General features: G+C 42.4%; 1 protein-coding gene across 1 annotated transcript in view; it reads left to right on the forward strand.

Moving 5' to 3' along the window:
- Positions 1-2,948: 2,948 nt before the first annotated feature.
- The window catches only part of Mdy (diacylglycerol O-acyltransferase), a 212,893-nt gene continuing 203,655 nt past the window's right edge, over positions 2,949-12,186 (forward strand). The window contains exon 1 of the mRNA XM_076428862.1: positions 2,949-3,593. Coding sequence (XP_076284977.1) covers positions 3,475-3,593 — 119 coding nt within the window. The 5' untranslated portion in view covers positions 2,949-3,474. The remainder of the gene's footprint in view (positions 3,594-12,186) is intronic.

A 12,186-nucleotide genomic window follows, 5' to 3' on the forward strand; every position in this document is an offset into this window, starting at 1 on the left:
TGAAGTCTTAATGGATATTTCGGGGGAATAATTACTGCGAGAGGCGGATGAGCCTCGCGAAATGATACTCGGGGTATCCTTGTATCCCACAGTTTTTCCCTCTGCGTCTCGAACGCGAGGATACTTAACCGGGCACGTTTATGTTTAACATTTAGAGACGGTAGAATGCTTCGACTAGTTTATTCGTACTTCAGGAAATATTTTACAGCTCAAGTAGAATTTTCCTCCCTGCACTCGCAGCTCCAGCAAGCTAAAACCGAGACGGAAATTCTAGGGGTCCTACTAAAGTTTGGATTTTATTCTGTGGCTTTTGGAAGCTGTAAAAATTCTACAATCCAGTTGTTACTGCTGAAATTTCTGTGCACAGATTCGCGATCGAATATGTTTACTAGAATTTTCTATCTGGAACAATTCTGAAAAATTCGAGATTGATAATATGCAGCAGATTACACGAGAAATAAAAACAACGAGGTCAATCTGCAATCGAAGACAGTAAAAATAAATGTAGTTGGGATCAAGATAGTTGAAAAGATATGTACGAGGCAATTAATTAAGATATACGGTCGACGAATGAATTGGAAAGATATAGACACGAGAGGATTAATTAGAGGAGATATCTCCGAGCCTATTGATTAAGTAACGCAGACGTCGATGAGTCTCACTTTCCAAGAGCCACGAGCGCCATTTACTTAAACGGAAGTACTTATCTCGATGTGACTCGATGTTTCTCGTCGAACGATAACTCGGGCCTTCTATCGAACAGGTTTTCGTCTATGTGTGATTTAGATAAAGAATATATCACTTTTTATCGGGAAGTCGGCGGCGCGTAGACGTTTAACGAGGAGAAAATGATTTCGGGCAGCGAGTCATCGTGTCTCCTTAGCCGCTCATGAAATCCGGCCGGGGGAATTACATTTTATTAGAGACCGGCCTGCGGAAGTACCATCAAATTGTAACTACCACTGTAAAATACGAAGTTCTGGCCCGTAAAGCCGGATTACGATACGCGGTAATTATCCATTTTCATTGCGGACTGTGTCCGTTAGGCGAACGATCCTAAAAATGAACGCGAACACTGGAGGACCGAGATTTTCGGTTCAGATTATAAGCAATCGTGCTCGTAAGTTCGCGTCTTAAACCAGAAAGAGCTCCCAGTAAAAATCAGGGAAAAGAGAAACGATGCTCACGCGGCGTTGCTCGTGAACGTTTGTGTTTAGAGTAACAGTCTAGAGCCGGTTAAATTATACGTTGTCCGAGCCGCCATACACCGGGTGCGAAAAAATGAACGACTCGCAACATATAGCAATTATTCTTGGAATAATGCAAAGTCATAGTAACGCCTCATTCGGACCAAGGACTGAAAACAGTGTGATCTACATTCGTGTCAATGTTAGTCACTACCACGGTGACCATGACCATTCGAGGCTTCATATTACATTCTCTTTCTGGAAGGCTCTAGATGTGTCAACTCACGCAATCAATAGTGTCTCCTCATTTTTGTACTTATTTTTAACGACTGACGCGACATGAACGAACGGAATTTTTTAATCATTTTGTATGTTTATTTTGGAAGCTGTGAATTTATTCGAACTTGCTTATTTATCTTCATTTTTCAAATCTCCCGACTTCTTGAATCAATATTGCGCGTTTATCAATTTTTGTCTCTCTGTTTCGATTATTTTAAATTGTAGTTGCCTGGCGCGACTATGAGACACGTGATTGTGTTTGTTTTATCGATCCGCGTAATATGTGCACTGTGTACCACGTTTGTTTTGTCTGCTATATTTTATTGGTTGTGTTTCTCTATAATTAGTTATTGTGCGTACATGCAGATAGGAAGAAACCTTCGCTTATCTTTCATTAACCTTTCACGCTATGTCATACTTTGTATAAAGGCCAATGTACAGTGCATGATGTAATAAAGAAAACAGAGGCTCTACGTGAATAAATAATCCATACAATGAAACTGTTCTCATACGACGTTTCATATCGAAGAAAACCGAGTCTGGAAATTTGTGAGGCACGCGTGCCGTTGAATAGCTAACACCTGGCGCGTCTGTTCACGAATTACCTTATCCTGTCGCTGCTAATGCTTATGCACGCATGGCGTATGAATATTCATACTCAATTTTCCTCGAAACGAAGGCTAGTGTGAAAAATGTTTATTCTGCAGTTTTTCTTAATTCTTCACGGAGCACCGTCGCCTGCATTATGTACAGGGTGTATTAACGAATTTCAACCCATAAAATACTTCGCTTGTAGTATTATTTCGTACAAAGGTCTACGACAGTATCACAATTGGCCGAAAGTCAAAACTTGTCTACGCGACCCACGTTGACCTCGAGGATCTTAACAGTGGCTATCATCCACAAGTAAATAGATCAGAGCATCCACGTAAGAAATCAACATTAATTCCTTCAACTCTGCCAAGGAATAGAATTATTGCTACTGTACAAGCTCCCACAGAATTGAATTACGAAATTTCAACTAAATACATTTCGTTTAAGAAATCAAGATTAATACTTTTAACTCTATATAGAGGAATGAAATAATCACTGTACTGGCTTCTAAATATCAAGGCAACACAAATATCAACAAAATCGTGATCGTAACAAATGGTTTCCATTTAAAAAATTAAAATCGATCTTCCAACCCTTGACTCTTCGTCAATGAATGAAACCATGAGCATAATTCAGACCATTAAATGAAACGTACACCCCTGACAACGTGTAGCATGCTAGAGAAGACGAGCTAGCCAGCAAGACTGCCGAACATGTAACAAAAACCGCGTCGCAGCAGGGGTCATTCGACGATGGGGCCGATGTCTCGTGATTGTCTCTCGTCCGTCACTGGCGTTCTAAATCCGACTGTCACCATTTTTAAATCCGTGGTTACGCAACAGGCGGGAAGGAGAAAGTGCGGAAACCGCGGGGCGCCCTCTGGCCTGAAAATCCAGTGTTTCGACGGTGACTCGGCTCGATGCAAAAACGTGCCGCGATTGGGACCGATGTTGTTATCTCGGAGAAACACGGAGATAAACACTTGCGAGACGGAGTCGGTTGAAGAACGCCGGTAGTATGATCGTGGCCGTCCGATCGTAAACACGGTCGCGTGTAATCGGAACGGGATCGATAAGGATCTCTGAACAATCGGAGTGATCTTGTCTGGCTGGGGCGGGTCGAATCCACTTCGGATAGTCTACGATCGATCGGCGGATCATCCGCGTGCCACGATAGTGAAAGTGCGAATCGGGTTTCGCGTGTTGCATCTCGTCTCTCACTCACACTCTCTGTCTGTTGGTCGGGTCAGTTTCTTTTTCCGTCTAACGAGCAGGAAGGCGGCGAGTGCCGGCTCGGTGAGCAACGCGTTCACGAGCGTGTGCGTGTGTATGTGGATCGGGTTCGTGTGTGACCGTGTGTTGGTAGTACTGTGGACAGTGCGCGCGGTGCTCGTCGATCCTCCTCGAGGTGCAAGATGACGGCCGACCACGAGACGGAGACCAAGGTGAGGCTGCGGAGGACGAAGAGCGTGACCAGGGCCGAGGAGATCCAGAAGGCCGAGCAGCTGGTGCGCAGATCCCAGCCAGACAAAGCGTGAGTACATCCCGTACCATGGACTCGCTCCATGGAGCGTTTCGATCGCGCATGCAGACACCACAGATCAGTTTTATAGCCGGTCCAGTCGGATTTAGGCGAACCGTGATGGGAAATCCGTCCTCGAACAGTATTCGACGAACTCGGAAACCGTGGAGACGCGAAATTTCCAGGTCCCACCAGACACGACGAGGCGATTTCAGCTGGCAGACTTCACTGAGAACACGCATGCGCCGTGATGGTCGGGTAGAGCGCAAACCCATGGTCGGGAATCCCCTCCCGGCAGGGACGGTGCACATTCCTCTTCTCGTTTCAGCACACGATCCGCCACGCCGTTCTGTCGCGTGTCATAATCGATGCGGAGGTCAGCCGGCGGGAGCGCGCGCTCGTGTTTTCCATAGCTCGTTTCACAAGACCCGGTCCTCGGGCCTTCGACTTTATCCCGAGCTAACGAACCGACCATGCAGACGATTCGTCCCCGTTGGACAGCGCGCGGACGCCGAATCTGACCGACTGACTTAATTGGGTGGCAGCGAAGATACGCCGTTTCCGACCGACCCACTTCGACTCGCCATTCAGGGACGCATTTTTTGGCCTACCGGTTTTAGGGTATTGCGTGTTAACAACGCGATCCTGGATAGCGACAGGGGGTCTCAGCTCTTCTTGCTGTTACACCGATCAATGGAGTGTTTGCGCTAGAGCTCGTTTTTTAATTATTCAGCCCTGTTTGGACTGGGGAGGGGAATTGGCGTTTTTCATACGAATCTACGTAAAATATTTTCCGGGATCATTACTTTTTTTTTTAATTGTTTACACATAGTAAACTAACATCTAAAAATAACCTCAATTCGTTTTGTTCGTTTTTGAATGGTGCACGAATTTTGACACCTACTGTACACACATTTCACGTAGATCTCTCTGCCTGGTAAATAGAAATGAAACAATGTTAGTAACAAAGATAAACGCTTCTAATCATTCCCAATTGCTTGTATGTATCCACTGTGTGCGCAACATGATCCATTGAACCCAAACGCCAAAGTGTACACAGAACGTGTACACAGAGAGTCCTTATCTCGTTACATAGAGTAACACTTTAGAATCGTTTCACAAGTTATGCAACGTCCTGTACATCAGCGTAAACTCTGTTCCTCCACTCTGGCGGATGTTTAAACGAAGAAAGAGCTTCGGTTTGTGTAACTATCACGGCGAACAATTCACCGGACTTGGCTATGGCAAGGCTGACCGCAGAGACTTTGATAGCGTTGGTATTGCGGCGGAAACGCGTTTCAAAGTCCGTCGAAAATTCTGCGAATTTCATGACGCATTAAAAACCAACGAAATCGCATTCAGAGATGTTTGCTCATCGCAAAGAGGCATAATCCGTAGGCGATCGCGCACTGCGCATTCCTCGATGAACCGCCGGACGGATCGGTTATGCGGAAACGACTAATATTTACGCTGACGTCGGCTATTCTACTGTCTACACACCGGGCGCGGGTGAATGGAGCAAAGTTCATTCACGGGAATGGACACTGGGGATTGAATGCAGTGAGAGAGAAAGAGAAAGCACGTAGCGGAAACGAAAACTTTCTTAACGAGCTGTTCGTCGTTTCGAGCACGGGAGATCGGCACGGAACAGCACGTCAAGAAAACACGGCACCCGGAGATAATTCGTTTGCAGAGCGATGGCATAATTATTGAGTTTCATTCTACGGTACCTCTCTTTCGCGTACAGTCTACTGCCGAGCGATAGTTCCGCGCATTTACAGTGAAGTCACGAAACTTATAGCGAGCGCGAAGGTTCACGGTGACGCAGGCCCCGCGTTCCCGTTTCCTGCTCAAAAACAATGGCGAATGCCTGGCCGGAGTTACAGACAAAGTTTTATTCAACTTGACGAAGACGAACTGTTTCTGTTCCGCGATCAATAAGATCGCGCCCGAGTGTACCGTAAACGACTCGGCTACGCTGAATTATGGCCTCTGTTTACCGTGTTTCGGTGCTTCTTGCTCGCCGAGTTATGCTTCCAGCAATTAATACTGGATTGCGAAAGTTCCCGTCTGATTGGGAAATTGAGCGCATTTCGACACGCTCGCTGCCAGTATTTGCTTCGTTGCTCATCTTTTTGTTATAAATTTATTCATTTAGCGTCGCGTTCGCGTTGACACGCGAATGCTATCAGCGATCACTGATGTATTGCATTATGTATTGTACAGACGCAGTGTTGGGAAATAAATAAATTTATTTAAGTAAAAATTTAAATAACAAGTTGTTTGTTATCTCTATATATAAAAATGCAGTGCTGACTCACTCACCTATCAACGCCCAGGCTAAACCCTTGGACCTAGAAAGCTGAAATTTTGTACAGAGGTTTCTTTCATGATCTGTACAAGGGATAAGAAAGGATATTTCGAAATTCAACCCCTACGGGGGTGAAAAGGGGTTGAAACGTTTGTATGAGGAATATATTGTTCGTGGTCGGATTTGCTTGATACTTGGTCTTAATGCTCTTTGATACAATTAATCAAACACCTATTTTGGCATTTTGAAAAATTCGACCTCTAAAGGGGTGAAAGGGGTTGCAACGTTTGTATGAGGAATATTTTGTTCGTGGTCGGATTTACTTCATACTTGGTCTTAATGCTCTTTGATATAATTAATCAAACACCTGTTTCGGCATTTTAAAAAATTGATCCTAGAGGGGGTGAAAAGGGGTTTTGAAATCTAAGATTGCGGCATGACATAAAATTAAAACACTATAGGGGTGAATGGGGGGTTAAAAGGTTTTATATGGAGAAACAATATCAATTTCCGAGGGCATTAAACGGTTTTCTGTGCGAGCGAAGCCGCGGGTAAAAGCTAGTCATTATATATTATTTAAAATAAAATTTGCCCAACACTGTACAGATGTATTACGAAAAATTCCCTGGCTCGATTAGGTTCGCTGTTTCGTTTTACAGTAATCCATTCACCCATTTGTGAGCTTCAACTTCGTCCTAATATATCTTCATAAAGTTTTAGGGTCAAGCTTAAAAGCACTATCGCTTAAACGCGCTGAATCTCGCCTATTCACACCATCGTTTCATTATGGCCTGTTTTTCTAAAAAGACTTGATATTGATAGTCTCCCCCCCCCCCACTCCAGTCGACTGTCATTAGTTTGGAGTGATCGTAGTGGGGTCGGACAGCTATTATAACGGATGATGCGCGTCCCGTATAGTCTGTAAGCCTAAATATTATTCTGTGTCACGCCTCTATTATCTTTCGTTTAATAATGAACGTGTAATGACAGTTTTCAGAATTTTTCCACCGCTCTGAGCGGGAAGTTGAATCGAAAACATGACACCCTAATACAAAAATACAGGAATGACTTTTTTAAAGGTCGGGCGAACTTTCCCTTTAACATCTACCGACTTTCGCAGAATTTTTTTAGAGTGGACTATACACACGCTAAAAAAACAGGGAAAATCCAAAACAGAGGAAAAAGTTGCAGCCGGCCTGCAACGCGGTGTTTTGAAAACTGCGACGAGCAGTTTTACCGAACGGATGGACCGTAAAGATTAGAAAGAGCACGATGTTAAAAAAACGGCGCAAAGAAAAGCTCTTAAAATATTAAAAACTTTCCAGGAAAGTCAACTTCTCTTTGACTTCGACCGTTGTAAATTCGTTTTCAGAAACTGGGAATTTCGCTGATGGACCGTGTAGGGGAAAAATCTGGTTCACGGTTGTTGAATAAAAAGAATGGTTGACTCGCTTAAAAATAAAATGAACGTCGCGTTCGGGTCCACGAGCCTCTCGAGACGCGCGATTAGAAGCGAATCGCGTGGATCGCAGATTATAAAAGGATTTAGGGTCGCTCCGATGTAAAGTTACAGGCCGTTAATAATCGTGAAATAGTGCTGGGTGGTTTTCTTTGCAGAGGAGATTGTACGTACACAGAGCTCTATCATGTTTCGGCGATAACGTTGTTGGTTTATGCGCCGACTCGTTTGCAGATATATTTGCAGGTTGTTAGATTAGGGTTCGTCGTTATATACATAAATAGCGATATGTCAGGATCGTATGAGGTCGATGGAATTTCCTGTACGATAAATAATTAATCGAAATATTCGTATCTGCCGTGTCGTTGCGAAATTCGATGACAAAAAACCGGTGGAGAGAAGGGGGGAGGGCAGAAAAAAGAGGAAACATTTATCTGCGGACGTGCTCGATATTGGATGTCGATGACGTTTCGGTGTAATTGATACCTGAAACGAACTTGAAATACTTTTATCTGTGACATTTGCGAGGCCTGTTGAACGCAAGTATCGGATTGAAAATTTCAATCGCTTTACTAAATAGTGGTTCCAGTTGTTGACGCAGGGCGGGAGGGACCCGGGGACATATAAAACCGTTTGAAGCGAACGTTAAGCTCGCTACGGGACGGCTTCGAAAATAGATTGTATTAATTAACCGATCAAACGGTCAAAAACCACACTCGGACGCGGATGGGCCGCGGCACGGCTTTGAGCAACGCGAAACGACGCACAACGCCGCGTATTCCCTTTGTGACAATTACAGAATAATCCTCCCCCCCCCCCCCCGAGGTAAAACACGTAACTTCGTAATTAACGACCATTCGCCCGCCGTTATTGCGTAAACCAGTGATTTCCTTACGACAGGCTGTTTTATCGACGACGAAACTGACGAGTCTTCGGGCTGCAACGATCTTACGTAACCCGCCGGGCACGAGTTCAAGGTTGATCGCGTGAATTACCCGATAACGGGCCGAAGCAGTTAAAACCAACGTTACCGAGCACCGTGGCTCATTATTGGTTCAACGACTCTACGCGCTTGTTCTGATCGCGTCTTTTTCTTGTCATCGACTAATTGCATTTAACTACCCGTCGCTTGTAATGAGAGGTGGGCATTATTTGGCGAAACAAATATTTCGAATACTATTTAATATTTTAGATTTTATTTTGCCTAAAGAAAATAGTATTTTAAAGAAGATGTACAATTTCGAAAATAAAATATTTCTATTTTAACAATCTGAAACACAAAATAAAATATTTTACTTTTTGCATTGTTATAATAATCTGAGAAATCGCATGAACATATGTGGTTTATGTCTATCTTATGGTTAAGAAACGATTTACACTCATACATGTATTGAATCCCAACCATTATTTTCAGCAATAATATATGTATACATTAAAATTAAAAATAAAGACAAAATACAAATATTTGCAATATATTCTTCAAATAAATTACTGCCTCTCTCAAATAAATTATTGCATTTTCAAAAGTTACTACATCAAATAAAATATTTTACTTTCGAAGTTGTACGCATACTTTGAGAAATAAATAGGATTATTTATTATTTGCTATTTAAAATACTATTTTCCCCAATTCTGCTTGTAATTAAACACCATTCATTTTGTGCAAATGCTATGCCACACAAAAAAGAAACGTAGAGTAACATGGTTTGGTTTGACATTGTATTTTTGAGGGAAGTATCGTCTGTTTCTGGATTGATATAAATTGAATTTGTACATTCAAGCATTTTCTTGATTTAACTTCGTTTATATTCATTATCTGTCTCGATTTTTACAAGTTTTATTTTCCAATTGGAAAATGGGAATTTCATTTTCTTTTCGCTTTGATGGAATTTTTAATGAAGTAATTAAACGTCTGATCCATCTCAGTTAGTGTAAATTAACATGTAAAAACGTTTCCACGAGCACGTGTAATATATTCAGCGAATACTCTTGATTCTGAATTTACCTAACCATTACACGCTTCTTGCAGTTGTAGAAAATTAAATATGATATTTTATAATACGCTTTTTAATGAGTGAGCTGTACGTAAACGTAGCTCAATATTTTCTTTCAAGTCATATTCTCGGAAGACGTTGTTACGTTATATTGATTCGAAATAAATTTCTCTCATCGATAACTGTTACGAGCGATTGAAATAATTTCTCTCATTAATAACTCCATCCGAAAAAGAGTAGACAACTCAATAATTAAATAACCAACCGAAATGAATTTTCTCATCAATAATTATTATGAACAAGTGAAATGAACTTCTCTCATCGATAACTGCTTTGGGCAATCGAAACAGTTTTCCTTCATCGATAACAGTTATCGAGGGGGATCCAATTTCTTGGACACTAATAACTATTATTTGTAACCAAAAATTATATAAGTCGATATTTTTTAATCATTTTGTTCTTCGAATTTTTTTCTTTATATTTTGTGTAGATTACCTTAAATATCAATAACAATCAACTTTTTATTAATGATTTTTGTCGTAGAAAATTTTAGAATAACTGTTATTTTTGGTCCCTGTTTTATTGTAAAATTCTCAACTGCTGATTTTTGGTATATTTTCTTTATATAATTATCTTCATTACTCTCTTCAATTTATACATAGATGTAAAGGTTCCAAAGATCCAAGAATTTTCCTTCCCGAATACTTAAAAACATCAATCAAAAACGCACTTTAACGCACGTCACGAATGCTCATTTCGTCGAACCTTTTTGCACGTAATCAAAGCACGATATGCACGCGTTCTCGCGTTCGGATTTTCTTACAGAGCGAGATCCTGTCGCCAGGTCGCGACTCGGAAAATGGCTGACGCCTCGCGGTTTGCTGGCCGTGTGCGAGCTGTCTCGCGTGTCTTTAATTAAAATGTTAATTCGAGTGACGGCGCAGGAACGGTGATGGAGCTGCGGTAGATCGGCACGATACCAGGGGATCTATCGAGGCGAACACTTTCGTCGGGGCCGCGCGCGATGAAGTATCATAAATTCATGACCGGTTTCGAGCGTATCCGATTCGAAGCGCGCGCGATCGTGTTCTCCAATCAGAATCGCTAATCAAAGAATACAACCTTCTGCAGAACCACCGGAGTAAATGCTAACTCACGTTAATATTTCTCCTGCGAATAAAAAAGAGGGTTGCGCGGGGGTAGTTTTTCAAGCAAACCGGACCACTGGACGAACTCCATTCGTCCAGATTTATGAAGTTCCGCCAGTCTCCCGGTTTTAATATCTATTCACCGTGGAAAAAATTTAATCAAGTCCACGGTCTAATCAAGTCTGCGATCAAAAATGAATACCGTGGGAAACAACGGCAGATCTGTTGCACTGTGGGGAGAAGGAACCGTTCCATCAAGCTTTTCCGCGAGAACGGTTTTAAAACAGACCCGAAGAGCATTGCAAACGCAGACTGGAATATACAAGTGAAGAAGGCCTGCAAACTTTGCTTGAATAAAAATTAGAAAATGTTCAGTCAAGACACGTACATTCGGAAAACAATATGTTTCAACGAAGGAGTCATTTTCAAACATTTTCGACTTGATTTTTCAATCCTTCGTGTGCTGAAATTTAATATAATCTAAATTAAAATGCCAGTGCACACATTTATACTGTACCAACAGAGTAGTCGTCCTAATTACAAGTATCTCCTGAATTTTAATTCAGGATATGAAGGGGGTTGGTGAACATTTACTAAAATTAAAGTCCAGAACCTTGAATAAACTTCGAGAATTTTCCTCGATTTCAATGTTTAAATTCAAAATATGAGAATTAATTAATGAACTTACAAAGTAATTCCGCAGGATGTTGGCATGGAAGTGTATTTCGGAATTGATGGAGCGACACGAGAAAGTGAATCGAGCTAAATCGCTGGCCCACATGCAAATAACAAACGGGGTAGTTCGTCGACATAGAAAGATACAAGTAGCCCGTAAAAATGCAACTGTATGCAAATTCAAAGAGCAAACGTGGCAGTGAACTTTTATTTTCCCCGCTAATGGATTCCGCGAATAAAAAGTGAAAGACAAACGCATCGATTTCCAATTAACCCTGTATTTTATAGATGGTCTCCCTACACCCCACAGTCGCACAAAGATGCTCGATCGAGAAACGAGGAGCTAAACTTTCCGAAATTGCTCGTCCCGTTGCCAAAAGGACGGGACCACATAAAAACCATAATCCGCAAGTTGTCCGTTAAAGAGTATCGTCAGAAAAGTCTAAATCCGTACAAAGATCCGCAGGCCATTAGTAACAGCTTACGCGGGTGCACGCGCAAAGGTAAAAAGTAATAATTATTACAACTTCGGGTCCGTTCATCCGTGCAAGCGCTAATTAGCGTCCTGACGAGGAACTGTCGGGCGACGTTGTGCGATGCCAGGAGCGTCGGTTCTTTTTTCTCTGGCTGTTCGTCGAATATATCCTCCCAACAAGCTGTGTTTTATTAGCGGCAGGTTGCCCGGAGGAAAAAAATGCCAGTGAAATCTTCGTCCCCCTTTGACATGCCATAATGACCTGCAAACAACGGTCTCTCTTTTTTTCTTCAACCCCTCCACCGCACTTACTCTCCAGAAAAGGAACACCTTTCTACCTTCGGTTGTTTCTACTCCCCATCTTCGCGCCCCTCCGCTTTCTTGCTACCCCGGAACGTCCATTATGCCGTGGAATCAGAGATGGCACCACTCCCGCGTCTCTTAAACAAACGAACCCTACTGTATTTACTCGTTCCGTGTTTGCCGGATACTTCTTGTTTTCGCCAACTTTGCAATTAGGCGAGCGCGAGCGCAGGCATACTG

The sequence above is a fragment of the Lasioglossum baleicum genome, chromosome 8 (assembly GCF_051020765.1).
Source record: "Lasioglossum baleicum chromosome 8, iyLasBale1, whole genome shotgun sequence".
Classification (NCBI taxonomy): domain Eukaryota; kingdom Metazoa; phylum Arthropoda; class Insecta; order Hymenoptera; family Halictidae; genus Lasioglossum; species Lasioglossum baleicum.